We start from the raw sequence: 22199 nt of genomic DNA on the forward strand, positions 1-22199 counted from the left end.
AAACTATAGACTAGAGTGTGACACCAGACCAGCTGGCTGCTGAGTCTATGTTATGAACTATTAAGCCTATTAGGATAGGGGAGAGTCTTAACAATTACAATAGACAGCCAATGTTGAGATGAGTTCTGAATCAGAGGAGTCAGAACCCCACAAGTGTGAACTCCAAGAAGGCTGGCAGAAACAGAGCAGATGATGGAAGACCCGAACCCCAGAAGTGCTAAGGCACATCAAGGCTGGCTGAAACTGACCATATATAAAAGTTGATTAAGAAGGCTGGGAGTATGGAAGTAGGGTACAGTACTAAACAGAGCGGTCAGATTCAGACTGATTCAGAAAGCATGACCTGATGAAGAGGAAAATGGGTTAAAGGAATGGGAAACAAACACATAACATGGAAGTGACACTCAGTTTAAAAAGAAACCACAGACGGAGAGATGGCTCAGCACTTAAAATCACGTGCTTACAAATACTCCTGACACAGACTGGATTCCCTATAAAGCCCAATGCACAAGGCAGTAGGTGCGTCTGGAGAGCGTGTGCGGGGCCCTGGTGGCCGTGTGTCATCTGTCACGTGCATCTGGAGAGCGTGTGCGGGGCCCTGGTGACCGTGTGTTCTGTCACTCCCACTCCATCAACTATTAAACAAGCCATTTATGCTCCAGCGTCAGAGAGAGAGAGACATTCTGAAGGAAGTAAAGAGAGTGAGGAAGGGAGGGAGGGAAAGAGAAGAAAATCATGAAAGCTAGTGTGGGAAAGAATAGTAGAAGAAGAAAACAACGTGTTACCACCAGGAACTGTTTGCTTTTTGTTCTACAACAAATAAGGAGCAGCTGGGTGTGGTGGCACACATTTTTAATCCCAGCGCTCAGGAGGCAGAGGTAGGAGGATCGCCGTGAGTTTAGGCCACCCTGAGACTACAGAGTGAATTCCAGGCTAGCCTGGCCTAGAGCAAAACCTACATCGAACACCCCCACCCTGCCCTCAAAAGAACAACAACAAAAAATCTACTTGATTCAAAAAAGCATGAAAAATAGGACTGGGGCATTACCCAGTGGGTAAAGTGCTCTCAGGCTGACCCAAGTTTGATAGCTACATAAAATGCCACATGTGAGCAGGGCGTCATGGCGCACGCCTTTAATCCCAACACTCAGGAGCAGGGGTAGGAGGATCGCTGTGAGTTCGAGGCTACAGTGAGATCCTACCTGGGGGGGAGGGGGGACGACTGTGGCAGTGCACGCTTGCCATCGGTGCTGGGATGGTGGAGCAAGAAGGAGCGCTCGAGCTGCCAGAGCTCACGGGCAGGCTGGCTAACTGGCGTGCTAGCTACACTAGCCTAATTGGAACTCCAGGCAAATGAGATCCCGTCTCAAAGAGAAGGGGCTGGAGCTGGAGAATTGGCTCAGCTAATCTCTAAGGCGCCTGCCTGCCTGCAAAGCCTGAAGGACCCAGGTTCAACTCTCCAGGACCCACACGAAGCAGGTGCACACGGAGGAGTGTGTGGCTGGAGTGTGTACAGTGGCTGGGAGCCCTGGCCCGTGCATTCTCTCCGGCTGCCTCCTTCCCCTCCCTAATGAACAAATATTGAGCTCACAGGGATTCTCCTACCTCGGCTCCTGAGGACAACACCCGCGGTGTGTCTGCTCCCACGTGTGCACACACGCGCGCACACTCTGGAGCAGTTTCCGGGGATGAGAGTGGCAGGCAATAGAGAGGACAACTTCAGAGGACAACACGGCACCTCTTTATGACCGCCAGCAGCAAGGCAGAACACATGACCAGGCCGTCAGCATTCGACGGAGAACGTAAGTCCTTGCCTGCTAGCTTCAGTAAAAGCGGAGAGCATCGCTGGTCTGTATAGAGCTGAAGGTGGTTGAGGACGGTGGGAAAGATGAATAAAGAATCCTGTGTAGCGGAGTGGTGTATGGCCACGCCCCCGTCACTGTGGCTAGAGCAATGGTGGCCGACACGTGCATCTGTCTACGAGGAGAGCTACAAGCTTACAGAGGGCAAAACCCATAGGTATTTGCCTATGTTCGCTAGCGCTCGTGATGCCTGACACAGCGTAGGTCCTTAACAAATGCACACTGAAGGAGTAAATAATCAGTCAACCCCAGATACAGCAGAAGAAGACTTAGTTCTGCACCCAACCTAGCAACAAACCCACAGGTTTCAGTGAGAGCCTCACTACTGAAGGAAATGGGCCTTTTTAGACAAAGAAAGACACACGATTATCTTCTTTTTGTTTGTTTTGTTTTTGTTTTTCGAGGTACGGTCTCACTCTGGCCCAGGCGGACCTGGAATTCACTATGCAGTCTCAGGGTGGCCTCGAACTCATGGCGATCCCCCTTCCTTTGCCTCCCGAGCCCTGGGATTAAAGGCGTGTGCTCCCACACCCTGCCGGATTATATTGACATGATTCAAACAATACAAGACTCCCAAAATAAGGTATATTTACTAGAGAAACTCAGTAATGAAAAACGATACCAGACCAAGCCCTCACTTTGCAGACGAGGGACTGTGCTTTCCGAACAGCTTCCTGGGAGGTGTCACAGTTCTCTCATGTAAAAGCCCAAACAAAAGCAGACAAGCAGAGACACTTACTTTGCCATGCTTTGCCCTCCTGGCAGCGCTCTGGCTGTGGCTGTCTGTCTTCTTGGCGTCATCTTTTGGTTGCTCTGCCTTGGCCTTGTTTTCATCAGCAGCTACGTTTCTCTCAGTCCCACTACTTGAGTTACACTCCCACTTCACAAACTTCTCTTCCACTACGCCCTTCAGCTGGAAGTCATCCATTCTTTGTGGGTCAAAGCCTTCAATCTATATGAAAAGGCATTCCAAATTGGCAGTGGAAACATTATTTAAAATCGGAAAAAAGAAAACACGACAGACAGACAACACAGACTTCCACCTTCAAAGCTTGAGCAGGACACTCCACGAGGGCAAGCTGAGACACACACTCTCTCTCTCTCTCTCAAACTCACGCTTACCCAGCTTCCAAGTAAGCCAGGAAGAAGAGGGGGCTTCCTTTGCTGAAGGAAAAACATCACCATTAAAGCAAAGCTGTAAGAAGGGATTCCCCCGTCAGTCTGGGAGTCAATGTAGCACAGCTGCGGAGTCGAGAGAAAAAGAGCACTTGCGTTTAGCTTTCCTCAACTTTCCCCAGAGTAGCTTATACTTATGAGCTGAATCACTGTTAAAAAATCCAAACAATGCAACACGTGAGGCATCACCTGACATCGCATCACCTTGAAACAGTGACAATTAACATGCTATGATCACTTTACTTATTTATACATGTCCGCATATATCTCACTCAAAAATACTAGGCTTGAAACCCGACATGGTGGCGCACGCCTTTAATCCCAGCACTAGGGAGACAGGCAGGTGGATCACCTTGAGTTCAAGGCCACCCTGAGAATTACATAGGGAATTCCAGGTCAGCCTGGGCTAGACAGTGAGAAACTATTCTCAAAACACCAAAAAATTAAAACATTAGGTTTTAATGTGAACACACTTATATTTTTCTCTCCTCTACTTCTGCCTCAACATTAACAAACTTCTATAAACTCGTCCATGCATTTTTCTACAAATAGCATATACAAATTTCTATTTTTATATAAATATGGCGAAAATGTGCATTTGTATCACTATTTTACCAAGGTTATATATCTTATTTTTAGGTATTTCTGTGTTACTTTTCTCCCTGAACAATGCATCAATTTAGTCCCTCTAGGTCAATAGCACCAAAAACAGTTGAACTGTAGTTTAAAACAACAGTTTCTCAACTCAAAGACATTCATACTTTGTCCTCGATTTGTGTTACTTCAAATAATGCTACATTTCCCTTACATATACTTTCTAAGTAATGGTGATTTCTGTTGGCTATTCTGTTTGTTGAATTTTAACCTATGTGACATATTCTGAGAAATACTGTAAAATTAACTCCACAAGTCAACTAGGAAGTTCTGCTTTCTACCAGCAACATGACTAAGCTGACACAAACATCCAGAGTGGAAGTCAAACACTGGTGGATTGCAGTGAAAGGAAATATTACATCAAAAAAAAAAAAAAATTAAAAAGCCAGACTCTTGCACCGCTTTTTCTGGCCAGCTTATGTGGGTGGCTTAGAAAGTGAACACAGGCCAGCAAGCTTTGCAATTAAGTGGCTGAGCCATCTTTCCACCGCCCCCCCCCAATTTCTACAGTAAGACCTACTTCAAGACACTAGGTTGTCCTTCTGATTTCTCTATGACTGTGCCAAGGAAGTGACTTTATTATTGCAGTTTTACAGGGCTAGTGTACGCTCCCTTCCTTCTTTCTGAATTCCTTTGGATAGTCTCAGATATATAGCCTCCACTCAGGTAAGATAATCATAACTGCCAGGTTGGTGGCACACACCTTTAATCCCAGCACCTGGAAGGCAGAGGTAGGAAGATTGCCCTGAGTTCGAGGCCACCCCAAGACTACAAGGTCAGCCTGGGCTAGGTTGAGGCCCTACCTCGAAGAAAAAAAAAAGTAATCACATATTTTGTTTTGTTTTGTTTTTCGAGGTAGGGTTTCACTCTAGCCCAGGCTCACCTGGAATCCACCATGTAGTCTCAGACTGGCCTTGAACTCACAGTGATCCTCCTACCTCTGCCTCCCAAATGCTGGGATTAAAGGTGTGCACCATTATGCCCAGTACAACTGTATTTAAAAAATATATTTCTTTATTTGCAAATAGAGAGACAGAAAGGGAAGAAGTGAATGGGCATGCCAGGGCCTTCTACCATTATAAATGAACTCAAGATGCATGTGCTACATTGAGCATCTGGTTTCCCTGGGTACTGGGGAACTGAACCTGGGCTGTCAGGCTTTGCAACCAAGCACCTTAAATGCTGAGCCATCTCTCCAGCCCCATAATTGTATTTTTTTACTGCTAATAATTGTAAGTGGAATTACAATACATGCAGAAAACAAGAATTCTTGCATTTTAGGGTAGCTGCCTTATTCAAGAACTTGGTATCTTTGCATTTTCAAAATGTGCAAACGTCCACCACCATCTGCCGTGTTTGTGATTAAGCTTCACAGCAACCTCTAGGAAGTCTGGGGAGCCTGGCTGCAGGGAAGGTGTGCTCGGGGGTACGCTTTGCACTGCTACAGCCTGTCCTGCTTGCCCCCAGGTAACGCACTCTCTTCCTACTTCTTTCCTACTGATGAGAAACTGCAATGCCCGGTGCCTGCTTCAGCCAGCCTTCACCTATGTAGCCTCAGGCGACTTCCCCTCAAAACTATAAGCTGAAAGAACGCCTGTCCTGCATAGGCTACTTCTGGCCGGTGTCTTATCTCAGCAAAGAGAAGGTGACCAGTGCATACTGAAACCACCTTAACTCTCCAATCCATTGCGTCTGCAATTTTCACTGCTTCACAAACCATCCACACCCTTCTCGTCTTGTGTTGTGAGTCAGTGATGGGAGAAGGTGACTACTCCAGGCTAAAACCACCTTAGCTCTCCAATCCAGTGCTTCTGAAACTCCCACTGCTTCACAAACCATCCATACCCTTCTTGTTTTGTGTTGTGGGCTAGTGATGGAATCAGGGCCTTAAAAACTGGTAGAAAAACAGTGTACCAGTGAGCCATATGGCAGCCCTTACTGTTTATTTTATGCTGAGATACAATCTTCCCTAAATTGCTTAGGCTACAATCCTTGTACCTCAACCTCCAGAGCAGCTAGGGTTACAGGTACCCACATCTGTATTCTTCATTCTAAAGCAGTACAAATCATTGTCATTTCTGGCTAATAAACCAGAAAAGCCATTTCAAATAGACTTTGTTTCCCCTCCTTACCCTGGAGTGGTCTCTTCAAAGCACAATTCGTATTAAATTATATAAACAGCCAGACGTGGTGGAACACACCTTCAATCCCAGCACTAGAGAGGAGGAGGTAGGAGGGTCACCGTGAGTTCAAGGCCACCCTGAGACTACATAGGTTATTCCAGGTCAGCCTGGACTACAGTGAGAGCCTACCTTGAAAAACCAAACATAAAAAATTATATATACATGCAGAAAGTCCTGGGGTCAATTGCCAATACATATATTGCATATAACGAGTGTGGCAAATGCCTGTAATGCCAGCACCTGGAGATGGAGGCAGGACTATCTCAAGTTTAAGGGCAGACCGCTGTGAGGAGGGTCGCATGCGCACTCCCGGAAGGGCCTCTCCCAGTCACTCTGCCCTATTACCGCAACATCCCCACAAGGCTGCACTTAACACAGACGATGTGAAGGGCAGGTTTACAAATGAGCCAAGGAAGGCCTAACTCCCTCACAATTTGGTGATCCTGAGGGATTCACATGGTGTTAAGTGCGTTTTGTGATGGGCAGTAAAATCTTGCAAAACCTAAAGTCCAAAGGGCCGGCTTGTGGTCTTCCTGAGGACCTCCACCATCTATCTCATAAGAAAGCAGCTGCTGTCTGCAAGCAGACTGAGGGGGACAGCAAGGGCAAGGATGGCAGGCTCCACCTGACCCTGAGAGCTGAGCTCACCAACTGGCTGCTTACTCTAAGACCAACAAGGTTCTTCGTCCCAGCTGGAAATACAAGTGATCCCCAGCCTCTGAACTAGTAGCATAAATTTACCTTATGCAGCCCAGCAATAAAATCCCTTGAAAACAAAAGTAAGTAACAGTGGCTAAAGATGCTTGCTTACAAAGCCTGCGAGCCCACATACAATTCCCCAGCATCCACTCAAGTACAATGTGGCACATGCACGTGCAGTTCACTAGCAGCAGCCACAGGTCCCGGCTCGTCCATGCACACTCTCTCACACACGGGGCTCCGGAATCCCAATATGCGCAGGGACTTTGGAGGTAGAACTGGGAGAACCTCAAGGCTTTCGGGCAGCTAGTCTGGCTTTACAGAAGCAAACAAGGGGAGAGCCTTGTCTCTCAAGAGGTGAGAGGACCAACACCTTGAAGCTGTACGTGTGCGCTAACTTCCACATGTGTGCCACTGCGTGCACACATGCGTGCACACGCACACCCACACACAAAATGAACATCATTTGCCTCCAAATAAATAAATACTAAACCTTAAAAAAGCCAACAATAAAAATTTAGTATCGGGGGCTACAGAGATGGCTCAGTGGTTAACCTATCTGCCTGCAAAAACTAATGACCCAGGTTTGATTCCCCAGGACCCACATAAAGCCAGGTGCACAAAGTGGCCCATGCATCTGGAGTCAGTTTGCAGGGGCTGGAGCCCTGGCACACCCATTCTCTCCATCTGCATCTCTTCTCTCTTGAAAATAAATAAAATATTTTTTAAAAATTAGTGCAACCTGGTTTATCCTGAGGTCTATACTCTGCACCCACAAAATTAGCTGGGCATGGCCATGCATGTCTGAATCTTCGGACCTGTAGAAACCAAGCCCAGAGAATCACAGAGGTGCCCTGCTCAGCCAGGCAGCCGGCTCCAGGTTCAGTAAGAGACTGCTCTTCAAGGAGACTCGTCAGAGGAACAACACAGACAAAAGGACACCTCGTGTCCTCTGGGCTCCACATACATGTGCTCACTGAACACACATAGCTGTATACGCCCATACACACGCACACACCACGTATGCATACTACACACAAAACATAATAATGAATCAATAAAAAGAAATGGTCCCTACCTTCCAAGCAGCCACAGTTTCATGGAAGGAAACAGACGGTAACAGATACATAGGTGCATGCAGGTGGTAGCAAGTGCAATGGAAACATAGAGCGGGGTGCAGGCGAGAGGACTCACAAAGGAGATGGCATTTTAGATGAGGCAAAGGTAGCACAGGAAACTCTGATGAGGCAAAACCGGAGCAGAAACGTGAGACAAGCTAAGAGTAAGTCACTCTGCACACCTGTGGCTTATAAGAACTCTACTTGAGGGCTGGAGAGATGGCTTAGCGGTTAAGCGCTTGCCTGTGAAGCTTAAGGACCCTGGTTCGAGGCTCGATTCCCCGGGACCCACATTATCCAGATGCATAAGGGGGTGCATGAGTCTGGAGTTCATTTGCAGTGAGCCCTGGCACGCCCATTCTCTCTCTATCGCTCTCAAATAAATAAACAAAAAAATTTTAAAAACACTTGAGCTAGAGCAAAGAGTATATAGTTTTGTAGAAACATGAGACAAGCTAACAGTAAGTCACTCTGCATGCCTGTGGCTTGTAAAAACATGAGACAGAGTGAAGAGTATACTCCTGTAAAGCCTAACACTTTCTGATTTTTCCTCTAAAATTTCATTATTATGGGCTGGAGTGAGGGCTCAGTGATAAAGGGGTTGCCTGCAAAGCCTAGTGACCTGGGGTTCCAGTCCCCAGGACCCATGTAATGGGAGTTGCACAAAGTGGCGCATGCATCTGCACTTCATTTGTAGCAGCCGGAGGCCCTGGCATGCCCCCTCCCAATCTCTTCTCTATCTACCCTCTCTCTCTCTGCTGGCAAATAAATGAAATCCAATTTTTTTTTTTTTTTTTTGGTTTTTCGAGGTAGGGTCTCACTCTAGCCCAGGCTGACCTGGAATTCACTATGGAGTCTCCGGGTGGCCTCGAACTCATGGCGATCCTCCTACCTCTGCCTCCCGAGTGCGGGACTAAAGGCGTGCGCCACCACACCCAGCAAAATCCAGTGTCTTTAATTCATTGTGATTATTTACTTGTGTGCGGGGGGGGGGGGGGGGGTCCAGGCAGGTCCCAGTCACAGTGCGCACGTGCATGGCCAACGTCAACATGCAGGTGAAGACAGGGCTCCTCCCTCCCAGGCCGCCACTCTTCCTGGCTGGCTCTGCGGGCTTGCTGGGCGTCCTCCCGCCTCTGCCTGCTGTCGGCACCCACGTGCCGCCGCCGCACGGCCAGCCGTGCTCTGGGAAGCAACTGGCTACTCCAGCTGAGTGGCAAGCTCTGTGCCCCAGAATCCCTCCCGGCCCAAACACACCTACTTTTTCCAGTTGTACTTCACCAGCTGTTGTCGTTGCCCCAAGCATGGCCCAAGCAGTGCAGACAAAACTTCCCAAGGAATTCCCTGGAAGGTTTCTGATGAGAAGTCATCACTGTTAGTCTTCCCAATGTAAAACAGATCTATTTACCACTTGCCTGGCAAGTGATCACGAGTCTCTTTCAGCACGTGGGCTGACATTAACTATTACAGCTGCTCCCTACCTCATACCAAGGAAATAAAGACACAAATAAATTGGCTTGGGATAAAGTGCTTGCCATGAAAGCCTGAGGACCAGAGCTTAGATGCACAACATCCACACGGACGCAGGGCTGGCACGGGGGCTCCTTGTAATCCAGCACTAGGGAGGCGGAATCGGGATTCCTGAGCAAGCTGGCCAGCGGCACTAGCTCTATCAGTGAGACCTGGGCCCAACCGAGAGATGCTGCCTTAGTAAACAAGGTGTAGAGCAACCAAGAAAGATGCCCAACGTCAACCTCTGGGCTTCACCTGTACACACAAACACGTGTGCCAACAGACATACAAACATGCATACACATACATGCACACATGCGTGGTGATTAATCTTCAGCTATTGCTCAATCAGAAATCACTATAGGCCATCAGTCAGAGAAAAAAAAACCCTCAAAACATAGGGATTGGGGGTGGGGAAATGTCCTCAAAACAATTCTTAACTTGAGGCTGGGAGATGGCTCAGCAGTTAAAGGTGCTTACCTATAAAGCCTGCCAGCCCAAGTTTAATTCCCCCAGGAACCTACATAAAGCTAGACAGGAATTCAATTGCAGTGGCAAGACACCATAGCACATCCAAACACACACACACACACACACACACACACCCTTTAAAAAAAAAAAAAGAATCCTAACTTACCTGCCACATCTTAAAATTTTAAGTTTTTAATGAGTGAAAACGTTGGCCTCAACATATTATATGAAAGAGAATGTTTCTATAGCATAAAAAAGTATGACAAGTAAAAGCTCTAAATGTGGGCTGGAGAGATGGCTTAGCAATTAAGCGCTCGCCTGTGAAGCCTAAGGACCCCAGTTCGAGGCTCGATTCCGCAGGACCCATGGGGGCACAAGCATCTGAAGTTTGTTTGCAGTGGGTGGAGGCCCTGGTGTACCCATTCTCTCCCTCTCTCTCTCTCTCCCTCTCCCTCTCTCTCTCTGTCACTCTCAAATAGATAAAAAAAAATGATTTTTTAACCCTAAATGTAACAGTAATTCAATAGAGTAGTCCTCATTCTACACGCCACTACTCTCCCGAATTTCAGTTACCCCTGTGATTATTATGCTCATGTTTATTCCTCAGAAACACTAAAAATCAATTATTTTAAAAATACTCCACTTATTAAGCTTAATCACAGATATGTACATACAGAAGCACCGTGTGTGTACACCTAAGATCTCAAATGTTCACAGAGGGTGCCAGGGTGTGTCTTCTGTGACACAGGCGACCACCACACGCACGTGAAACCTTGTTTTCATGTCCATAATCCTGCCACCCAGTTCTATCCAACGAAAGGTAACTGCTTTCTCCTACATGTTAGGACTCGGGGTACCTGTCCGTACAAGAGGAAGTTGGCTTATTCTGAGGATGAGGTGCTTTTCCTTCTGCTCCACTTACCTTCGCCCAGTAGCGAAAGGCTAACACCAAGGGAGTGAAAACGGGCTCCACTCTGCCGAGAGCAGCGAGTAAGTCGGTGGTGAGACACGCCATATCATTTCCTGCACTCACTCTGCAAAGTAAACCGCTGTGAACAAGAAACAGCCGTAACTGTGCTAATACCGTAAAAAGCAGAATAATTCTAATCCTGTTGCTACCTTTTGTAGTCACCATGACTTTTTTTAAGGTTTATAGAGACTTTATCAGATTAAGAGAAGAAAGTACAGAGAATTGCCCATGAGGAGGCAAGAGGGGATCAAAGGCCCTAGCGCCACACTTTAATACCCAAAAAGCCATAGTAAGAAAAACGTTTGGATTTTTTTTTCCATTTTATTTGTCTACTTTATTTATTTGAGACAGGAGAGGGAGAGGGAATGAGTATACCAGGGCCTCCAGCCACTGCAAACAAACTCCAAATGCATGTGCCACCAAGTGCATCTAGCTTACGTGGGACCTGGAGAATCAAACCTGGGTCGTTAGGCTTTGCAAGCAAGCGCCTTAACCATTAAGCCGTCTTTCCAGGCCCAATGTTTTGATTTTTTTGAGACAAGGTCTTACTAAATAGCCCAAGTTTGCCTCAAACTCCTTGACCATCTTGCCTGTACCTCTCAGTGCTCAGATTACAGGCTTAGGCCACCATGCCCAGGGAAAGTGTTCTCTTCAATGCCAATTAATGAAACATACTTATTTCATTCTTTTTTCTTTGAATACAATGAAAACAAAAAATGAAATGCTAAACTTCTTGACTCAATCTGTCATATCCATGATTTCATTATTTTGTTGATGTTATTTTCAGATTTAAAAATCAGAAAGGGGGCCTGGAGAGATTGCTTAGTGGTTGAGGCACTTTCCTGCAAAGCCTAAGGACTCGTTCAACTCTCCAGGTCCCATGTAAGCCACATGCACAGTGATGAAAGTACACAAGTCACACATGTGCACAAGGGGACTCACATGTCTGGAGTTCGACTGCAGTGGCTGGAGGCCCTGGCATTCCAATTCTCTCTCTTTCATTAAAAAAAAAAAATCAGAAAGACTGGCTGTGGTGGTATACATCTTTAATCCCAGCACTTGGGAGGTAGAAATGGGAGAATTTCTTTTGAGTCTGGGGCCAACTTGAAACTACAGTGATATCCAGGTCAGCATGGGCTAGAGTGAGACCCAACTTTGAAAAAAAAAAAAAATTACAAGTGATTTGCCTATGAACTCATGAATTACTCTTCAGGTTAAGTAAAAATAGGAGTACCTTACATAGGATGAGAGGTGCTATGGATATACTGTAGGGACAGAGGTGAATCTGTACCTGTTACAAACCATTTGACACCATGTTAAAAATGACTTTTTTTCTTCTCAGCTACTAGGGGTCAAATGGCTCCATTGCAATTCTAGATTTGCCTAAATGATTTGAATTTGGACAAATGTTTATGCCACCTTGTCTCAATTTTCTAACATAAAAAAAAAATAAGGAAGTTGAACTCAATTGTCACAGACCTCTAATTTTGAACAAGAAAAACACAGTAACATGAGCATGTAAAGCACACAATGTCCTTTCTGCATTGCTTTTGGGCTTTCCACGTTGATCTTAAACAACGCTACCTCAGTTAGACAAGATCAGTCTTCAATGATTCATTCAATTGTAGTGAACTGAAAACTAGATTCTAAAAGCAGTGAGACCTTTAACACGACTATTTCTTATTTATGTTTGTATTCTTGGAGCAATATACTACTTATAAATGAGTAAATGAACTTAAGGAAAAATATATCAGTTTTGCCTAGAGTGTCTCATTTTCAACTCTATTACTCCAATGTCTTGCTCATATGCATTTGGTATGTTTACAATATGTTAATGTATATAACAATAATGTACTAACATATATTACAACATTAAAATAATAACAGTAACATTAGTCAATAAATACGAGTGCACTCACATTAACCACCCCCAAATGTAAAACACAGATTTTCTCTCCTGGAACTTTTACAAAATGATTTATCCCCTCTTTATTGTTACCAACCTTTTCCGATCTTTGCACACCACAACAGGAACTTTAGCGTGAAAATCTGATTCCACATCTACATATAATACTAGCAAAAGAAAAAGAAAGTAAGCTAATATCAACAGTATCTAAAGTACTTATTCTCTAGTAAACACTGAGTGACGTTTTCTTTTTTAAAAAACACATAGTCACACTCATTACTTCTGTGGTTTACTCTGTTCTTCTCATTATGAGCACCAGCCCAGCAGCACCTCTCACCTCTCTCGGTGCCGTCTGGTGCGTATCACAAACCACAGGCACAGTCCCAAACACTGTCCGAAAATTACAAGCACCTTAAGAAGAAAGGTCTTAACATCCCTAAAAGTTTGAATATTTCCAAGTGAGTATATAACGCTGTTAAACCTTCAAAGACACAGCAAAGAGAGGCTAGCACTTACTTCTGAGGGCCATGACCACAGCAGTCACAAGGTGAGGCTCTGTCATGTTTTGACAGCTTAGGGCTTTGAAGGCACCCGTGCAAGTGAGCTCTTGCTGGCCTCACTTCATGGTAGTGTTATGAGGATCTGCCTGATCAAACCTTCTAAGGGGTAACTACTGGGGGAAGCAAATTTAAACCCCAACGTCTACCTCCAAAGGTCCCATGTCATAAACATCAACTTTAAATATAGAGACACAACAACATTTCATTTGAAACTCAATGAAAATCTCTCATAGTACTTGATGGAATGATTGATGTATTCAAAAAATAAGGTGTTACTGACCTGCATGTCAGAAATTTCAGTATACAAAGTGAGTGTGACCAAAAAAAAGCTCAACAAGGAGTTTGGAACACAAATATGGGAAGACATTTTGCAGATACCAATATTCTGGAGGATACAATGAGGATATAAAAGACCATCGATTTTAGCCAGGCCTACAGTATATCCATAGCACGCCTTTAATCCCAGCACTGGGGAGGCAGAGGTAGGAAGACCTGGAATTCACTATGTAGTCTCAAAGTGGCCTCGAACTCATGATGATCCTCCTACCTCTGCCTTCTGAGCGCTGGGATTAAAAGCGTGCACCACCATGCCTGGCCTCATGCTAAGTTTTAAAGGCCTGCATTACATGATAAGGTAGTCTGCTCACGTAGAAAAGATGTACTTCAATATTTATGGTAAGAGGACACACACTTTCTTTGTCATGGTGTCATAAAGAACTACGTCCATCTTTCATCTGCAATGTGCTTTTGAGTATTCATGTGATTAGAAATGAGCCTCTAGGGGCTGGAGAGAGAGGGCTCAGCAGTTAAAGGTGCTTGCTTGCAGAGCCTGACAGCCTGGGGTCAATTCCCCAGTACCCACATAAAGCCATATCCACAAACTGGCACATGCATCTGGAGTTTGTTTGCAGTGGCAAGAGGTCTTGGCATGCCCATTCTCATACATGTTTATTCTCTCTCTAAGCTTGCAGATAGATAATAAAAAAAATAAGTAAATAAGTGAATAAGCAAATAAAAACAAATTGTCTTTACACTATAAACTAAACTCATTTGTCTAATTTCTCAAGACAATGGTCAACAGTAAGCTTATAAGAGTTTGTAAGGGAGATATAAGAAAACAAAGGAGACAAGCTGGGCGTGGTGGCGCACGCCTTTAATCCCAGCACTTGGGAGGCAGAGGTTGGATTGCCATGAGTTCGAGGCCACCATGAGACTCTATAGTGAATTCCAGGTCAGCCTGGGCTAGAGTGAGACCCTACCTTGTAAAGCCAAAAAAAAAAAAAAAAAATTTATAATCATGGAAGTTGTTAATAAAAATTTGAAAAGAAAAAAAAAAAAGAAAACAAAGGAAGGCTAGAGAGATGGCTTAGCACTTAAGGCATTTGCCTGCAAAGACAGAGGATCCTGGTTCAATTCTCCAGGACCCAGGTAACCCAGATGTGTAAGGGGGTACATGGGTCTGGAGTTTATTTGCAGTGGCTGGAGGCCTTGGTATGCCCATTTTCTCTCTCTCAAATAAATAAATATACATTTTTTAAATTAAAAAAAGGAGATTAGATTTGACATAACAACTCAATGAGAGGAGCTGAGGTGCTTGCCTAGCAATAATGGTAATATACTGATAATGATAACAATACAAGAATAAGGCCTAAAGAAAGCTATCTCTTCTAAGAAAAACTGCAAATATATTGGGGGGAGAGAGCAAGGTACTTTTGACTCATAAAACTAAAAGTAGTAATAAATGCAGCAAAAAAGCATTGAAAGTTTACTGTTTGTATTAGGTACTTTTCTGAGTAAAGCTTAACTCACTTCATTTTTATAAGATAATAATTAGACATACTATCACTGTCATTTTGCAGTCGAGAAACCTGAAGTATTATTTACAGTGAAATTCTTCATGGAAAAATTAAAGTCTAGAGTTTTAAGTCTGGGTCTTAAGCATTTAAATAAATAACAAGAGAAGTATGGGTTAGGGATGTTGCTCAGCAGTAGAACACTGTCCAACACTCATAACACCCTGGGTTTGATTCTTAACACCACTTGAAAAGAAAAAAAAAAAAGGAAACAAGCAAAGCAGTAAATAAAAACTGAGAAGCTAGGGCTGGAGAGAAAGCTTAGTGGTTAAGGTACTTGCCTATAAAGCCTAAGGACTCAGGTTCAATTCCCCAGTACCCATGTAAGCCAGATGCACAAGGTGGAGCACATTTCTGGAGTTTGCATTGGCTATAGGCCCAGACATGTCCATTCTCTCTCAAAATGAAATAAATATATAAAAAAAGGAGCTGGGGAGATGAGTTAGTGGTTAAGGCACTTTGCCTGCAATGCCTAAGGACCCAGGTTTGATGCCCCAGTACCCATATAAGCCAGATGCACAAAGTGGCACAGGCATCTGGAGTTTCGTTGGAAAACAAAACAAAAACCTGAGGGCCAGAGGTGTGCTCTGCCTCTCTCAAATAATAAATAAAGTTAATTTAATTAAAAACTGAGAAACTAGGTACAAGATTGTAATGCATGACCTGGAACTTTTTTTATTTTTTTATTTTTTTTGAGGTGGGGGAACATGGTTTGAGGCACTAATATTTCTTTACATTTTATTTGAAATTATTACTATTGGATTTTTTTTTCTTGGTAGGGTCTCACTCTAGCCTAAGATGGCCTGGCATTTACTCTGTAGTCCCAGGCTGGCCTCGAACTCACAGTGATCCTCTTACCTCTGCCCCTGGCCCCGGTAATGGGATTAAATGTGTGTGCTACCATGAACCTCTTGAAATTATTACTATTATTTTAAGTTTTTTGAGGTAGGGTCTCACTCTAGGCCAGGCTGACCTGGATTTCACTATAGTGTCAAGGTGGCCTCAAAATTATGGCGATCTTCCTACCTCTGCCTCCTGAGTGCTGGGAATAAAGGTGTGCACCACCACGCCCAGCTTGAAATTACTACTTTTTAAAATATTTCTTATTTTTATTTATTTATTTGGCGGAAAGAGATAAAGAATGGACATGCTAGGGCCTTGAAATTATTTATCTATATGAATATTGTGTTTACTTACAAAAAGCAGATGAGACAGACAAAGCAAATATGAAAAACTACCAAAAAGCTAGAAAGATGGTCCACCAGGTAAGGTGCTTGATTGCAAAGCCTAATGGCCTAGATTTGATTCCCCAGTACCCATGAAAAGCCTGATAGATGCATTAAGTGGCACATGTTCCTACAGTTTGTTTGCAGCGGCAGGAAGCCCTGACTCACTTTCTCTTTCTCTCAAACAAGTGAATGAATTAAAAAAAAAATTTTTTTTTTAAGTGCCAGGCATGGTGGCACACACCTTTAATCCCAGCACTTATGAAGCAGAGGATCTCTATGAGTTCGAGGCCACCCTGAGACTACAGAGTAAATTCCAGGTCAGCCTGGGCTAGAGCGAAACCCTACTTTGGAAAAAGAAAATAATAAGTGAGTAAGAGAACAAGCTGCTAGGTAGGGTTGCGCTTCTGTAACAGGACGACTAAACCGCTGTCCCCACGCACGCACGCACGCCGTCTGATGGCGCAGCTCCCCCAGCCGCCTTCGCCTTCATCGCGGAGCTGCCGACAATCGCAGGCGCTCGTCTTCTCTACACAGCAGCCTCTCTTCTGCAGGGACCCCGTGTGGCTCCCCAGCGAACCAGTCATCAGGGACAAGGCAGACTTTTTCCCAGTCCTACGGAGCGCTGACGAGACTGGGTCTGTGTATTCAAGACCGCGTACGTGGCTGTGGCACTGCAGCACGCTGTCCCATAACCTGAAGACGGGGCCGCTAAGCGGCACGGCAGGCAATGTAACCATCGGGGTTAGTTTGGAATCCTGCACCTGAGGTTAGGTAAGGTGTGGAGGGGCAGAGCACTAGGCCAGTGTGCAGAAAGCCCTAGGTTCGACTCCTCGCCTAACTGGGGAAGAGGGGAGCTGCACACCAAGTCAGACTTCTCTATTCAATGCTAATTGTTTTTCGGTTTTTCGAGGCAGGGTCTCACTCTAGCCCAGGCTGACCTAGAATCACGATGGAGTCTCAGGGTGACCTTGAACTCACAGCGATCCTCCTATCTCTGCCTCCTGAGTGCTGGGATTAAAGGCGAGCGCCACCACGCCCAGATCAAAGCTAGTAATTTTTAAATTACTCAAAGTGCAGCAAATATGTGATTATTAAACTATATATGGTACAGTGACCTTACCTAGCCAACACATTTCCAGATATGTATCAAAGAGAAACACAAACATAGCTATCTACATGCAATATAATTACTCCCAATCTAGCAGTTTCAATTTTAATGTGGTTAGCTATATGTCAACACCACAATGCATGAACCTTTACATACATAAATTAAAAAGGAGGAAAAAAACTCACCACTTTTCTTCAAAATTCCAAGGACTTGTATTAAAAGATCTGGATGACTCATCTAAAAAGTTTAAAATCAAATGAAAATAACAGACTATTAAAGAGTGACATTTAAAACAAAATGATGCTCTCTATTTTAAAATAATGTAAGCACAATGGTTTTACTTTTATGTCAACAAATCTTGTTCATAAAAGTACAATATAGGGCTGGAGAGATGGCTTAAGGTGCTTGTCAGCAAAGCCAAAGGACCCAGGTTCAATTCCCCAGGACCCACGTAAGCAAGATACACAAGGGGGTGCATGCATCTGGAGTTCGTTTGCGGGGCCTGGAGGTCCTGGTGAGCCCATTCATTTCCTCTCTCCTTCTCTCTATTTGCAAATAAGTAATCTAAATTAAATTAATTAAATAAAGAAGAAAAAGAAAAAAAATCATAAAACAGTAGAATATGTACAAAATAAAAATACGTGATATATACAATATACATACAATATGATATACAACACTGTTGTTCCAGGAACACTCCTAAAAGCCAAAAGGATTCTTATATAAAGTTACCAAATAACTGTTAATAGACTAGAAATTTGAACAACAAATTTTCACTTAAATTAAATGTCTTAAGATAAACTTACTCAAATAAACTTTAGCATAAAATTTGGACTCTTACTATAAAATGCTTAATTTATCAATAAATAAGCAATGTTAGCAATGGCAAGTATTACTAGTGCTGCTGCTAATGACACGAGCTAGCTACTAGTTATTAAAGGTATCATTTGCCAGGCACTTAATTTAAAATCTGCTTCCACTACTCTGCAGGCTTCAGCCACAGAAGACTGAAGCCGGGTGTGGGGGCGCACACCTTTAATCCCAGCACTCGAGAGGCAGAGGTAGGAGGATCACCGTGAGTTCGAGGCCACCCTGAGACTCCATAGTGAATTCCAGGTCAGCCTGGGCTACAGTGAGACCCTACTTCAGAAAACCAATAAATAAATAAATAAAAACCCACATAAAACCAGATATACAAATTGTTCTGGAGTTCATTTTTAGCAGCAAGAGGCCCTAGTGTGCCAATATATACTCTCTCTCTCTCTTTCTCTTGCACTCTTGAAAATAAGTTAATATTACAATGGGAAAAAATGAGTAATACAAGAAATAGCAGACTAAATCCAGGCATGATGCTATATGACTATAATCAGAATACTTGGAAGTTAGAGGAAAAAGGGCTCACTGTAAGTTCAAGGCCAGACTTGTCTGCAAAGTAAGTTCAAGAGAACCAAGACTACATAGGGAAACCTTGTCTCACAAAAGTAGACTGAGGTCTGGAGAGATGGCTCAATGGTTAAAGTACCTGCTTGCAAAGCCTGATGGCCTGAGTTCAATTTCCCAGGACCCGCATAAAGCTAGATGCACAAAGTGGCACATGAGTATCAAGTTCATTTGAATGTTAAGAGGCCCTGGCACATTTTCTCTCTCTGCTTGCAAATAAATGAAACACATTTATTTTAAAAAAGTAAATACGATACAACAATTTAGAAATGTTATTGGCTCTGCTTTGTAAATGAGAAAGTGGAGGCCCCCAGAGGCCATGTAAACTGCTTTTTGCATTCAAGATTTAAACCCAGCTATATGGTTTCAAAATTTCCTGGATTAAGAATAACTGGGGGCTGGATGTGGTGGCACACGCCTTTAATCCCAGCACTTGGGAGGCAGAGGTAGGAGGATTGTCGTGAGTTCGAGGCCACCGTGAGACTCCATAGTGAATTCCAGGTCAGCCTGGGCTACAATGAGACCCTACCTCGAAAAACAAACAAACAAACAAAAAAGAATAACTGGGAAGCTTGAGAAATGGCTTAGCGGTTAAGGCAGATGCATGCAAAGCCAAAGACCCAAGTTTGATTCCGCAGGACCCATATAAAGCCAGATGCACAAAGTGGCAAGTGCATCTGGAGTTTGCAGCAGCTAGAGACTCTGGTGAGCCCATTCTCTTGTCTGTCTCCTATTTCTCTGGGCTTACAAATAAATACATACAGATATTTTAAGGGCTGGAGAGACAGCTTAAGGTAGTTGCCTGTGAAGCCCAAGGACCTAGGTTCGATTCCCTAATACCCATGGAAGCCAGATGCCCAAGGTGGCACATGCATCTGGAGTTCCTTTGCAGTGGATGGAGGCCTTGGTGTGCCCATTCCCTCTCTTTCTGTCTGCCTCTTTCTCCCAAATGAATATTAAAAAAAAAAAAAAAAACAAGAGTTTTATATTCTCTTCCGATTTCTCCAAACAATAAACAAATACATTAATAAATAATGAACAATAAAATTACCAACTCCAAGCTTAGCACCACAGAAGCAAGATTTTTAACTAATTACTTACCTTGGGGGGAAATTTTATATCTATATTAACATCACTGCTCTTCAGAGCAAACTTTGTCAGAGATGAGCCATACAACCTCAGGGAACATTCTGGAATAAAGGAAAATGAGAGAATCATGAAGGTATAAATATGAACACTTTAAAAAAGAACAATCAAGGAAAAAAGAGTCCCCCATACTTCAATTCTTTTTCTTAAAAAAAAATTTTGTTTATTTGAGAGAGAAAGATTGTGTATGGGTATGTACCAGGGTCTCTTGCCACTACAAACGAAGTCCAGATACATGCACCACTTTGTGCATCTGCCATTACATGGATACTGAGGAATCAAACCCAGGCCAGGCTTTGCAAGCAAGCTCCTTTACTCTGAGCCATCTCTCCAGCCCTAGATTCTTTTATTTATTTGACAGAGAGAAAGAAGGACAGGGGAGAGAGAAAAGGAGGGAAGGAGGGTTAGAGACATAGGGAAAGAGAGAGAATGGGCGTGCCAGGGGCTCCACCCACTGCAAATAAACTCCAGACACATGCGCCACCTTGTGCATCTGGCTTACATGGGTCTGGAGAATCAAACCTGGGTCTTTGGCTTTACAAGCAAGCACCTTCACTGCTAAGCCAACCTCCAGCCCTTTTCTTGTTTTTATATTTTTATTTTATTTTATGGGCTTTTTTTGTTTGGTTTGGTTTTCCAAAGTAGGGTCTCACTCTAGCCCAGGCTGACCTGGAATTCATTGTGTAGTCTCAGGGTGGCCACGAACTCACAGTCATCCTCCTACCTCAGCCTCCGGAGTTCTGGGACCAAAGGTGTATGCCACCATGCCTGGCTCTTTTTCTTTTTTACAGGCAAGATCTCAATTTAGCCAAGGCTGATCTGGAACTCACTCTGTAGCCCCAGGCCGATCTCTAACTCTCAGTTATCCTCCCACCTCTGCCTCCTGATTGCTGCAATTAGAGGTGTGTACCACCACAAGCTTTGTAACCTTTTGTTTTTGGTTTTTCGAGATAGGGTCTCACTCTAGTTCAGGCTGACCTGTAATTCACTATGTCGTCTCAGGGTGGCCTCAAACTCACGGCGATCCTCCCTACCTCTGCCTCTGAGTGCTGGGATTAAAGGCATGCACCACAACGCCCAGCCTTTGTAACCTTTCTTAAAAATATTTTTTGTTTTTATTTATTTGAGATATAGGGAGCGAATAAAAGAGACAGAGAGAATAGATGCACCAGGGCCTCCAGCCACTGCAAACAAACTGTAGATGCATGCGCCCCCTTGTTGATTTATTTATTTATTTATTTGTTGATTTATGTGGGTCCTGGGGAGTCGACCCTGGATCCTTTGGCTTTGCAGGCAAGTGCCTTAACTGCTAAGCCATCTCACCAGCCATTTTGTAATCTTTTATAATGGGAGGTGAAGCAGGCTTCCATTCTTTATCTTTCATTTGCAATACAGTGACTTATATAAAAAGGTTACTAATCTAGTTGAGCGTGGTGGTGCACACCTTTAATCCCAGCACTAGGGAGAGGCAGAGGTAGGAGGATCACTGTGAATTCAAGGCCACCCTGAGACTACATAGTGAACTGCAGGTCAGCCTGGGCCAGATTGAGACCCTATCTCAACACCCCCCAAAATAAATATATAAGATAAGTATTTCTACATCAGCCACACATGATGGCACACGCCTTTAATCCCAGAACATGGGAGGCAGAGGTAGGAGGATCGCTTTAAGTTCAAGGCCAGCCTGAGGCGACGTAATGAATTCCAGATCAGTCTGGGCTAGAGGGAGAACCTACCTCAAAAAAATAAAAAACCAAGTTTCCTCAATTATGAGATTTAGAAACAGAGATTAGCAAGGAACCACCCATAAGAACTCAGTGTTCAGGGCGGGGCATGGTAGCGCATGCTTTTAATCCCAGCACTCGGGAGTCAGAGGAGGTACAAGGGTCACCGTGAGTTCCAGGCCACCCTGAGACACACAGTGAGTGTCAGGTCAGCCTGGGCTGGAGTGAGGTCCTACCTCCGAGAGAATTCGGTGTTCAGGAGATGTGCAGATGACTAAGAAGTTAAAGGCACTTGGTTGCAGAACCTGCCAGACTGCATTCAATTCCCCAGCACCCACATAAAGCCAAATGCAAAAGGTGGTGCAAGCACCTCGAACCCCTGGTGCATGCACAGACACCCATGCAAATAAATAGATAAAAATATTTTTTTAAGCCGGGCGTGGTGGCGCATGCCTTTAATCCCAGCACTCGGGAGGCAGAGGTAGGAGGATTGTCCTGAGTTCGAGGCCACCCTGAGACTCCATAGTGAATTCCAGGTCAGCCTGGGCTAGAGTGAGACCCTACCTCAAAAAAACAAATATATATGTATAT

At 44.1% G+C, this 22199-nt stretch overlaps 1 protein-coding gene across 5 annotated transcripts in view; it reads right to left on the reverse strand.

Annotated features, from left to right (window-relative positions):
- Tut4 (terminal uridylyl transferase 4) overlaps window positions 1–22199 on the reverse strand; it is a 112166-nt gene that overhangs the window by 59140 nt on the left and 30827 nt on the right. For 4 of the 5 annotated variants that reach the window (XM_045139142.1, XM_045139141.1, XM_045139144.1 and 1 more), the window contains exons 6-11: window positions 19840–19928; window positions 17484–17535; window positions 12646–12715; window positions 10595–10721; window positions 2985–3104; window positions 2602–2814 (exon numbers count right to left, since the gene is read on the reverse strand). In XM_045139142.1, coding sequence (XP_044995077.1) covers window positions 2602–2814; window positions 2985–3104; window positions 10595–10721; window positions 12646–12715; window positions 17484–17535; window positions 19840–19928 — 671 coding nt within the window. The remainder of the gene's footprint in view (window positions 1–2601; window positions 2815–2984; window positions 3105–10594; window positions 10722–12645; window positions 12716–17483; window positions 17536–19839; window positions 19929–22199) is intronic. The other variant, XM_045139145.1, reaches the window with a different exon arrangement.

Source organism: Jaculus jaculus, chromosome 21 (genome assembly GCF_020740685.1).
Source record: "Jaculus jaculus isolate mJacJac1 chromosome 21, mJacJac1.mat.Y.cur, whole genome shotgun sequence".
NCBI classification, from domain to species: domain Eukaryota; kingdom Metazoa; phylum Chordata; class Mammalia; order Rodentia; family Dipodidae; genus Jaculus; species Jaculus jaculus.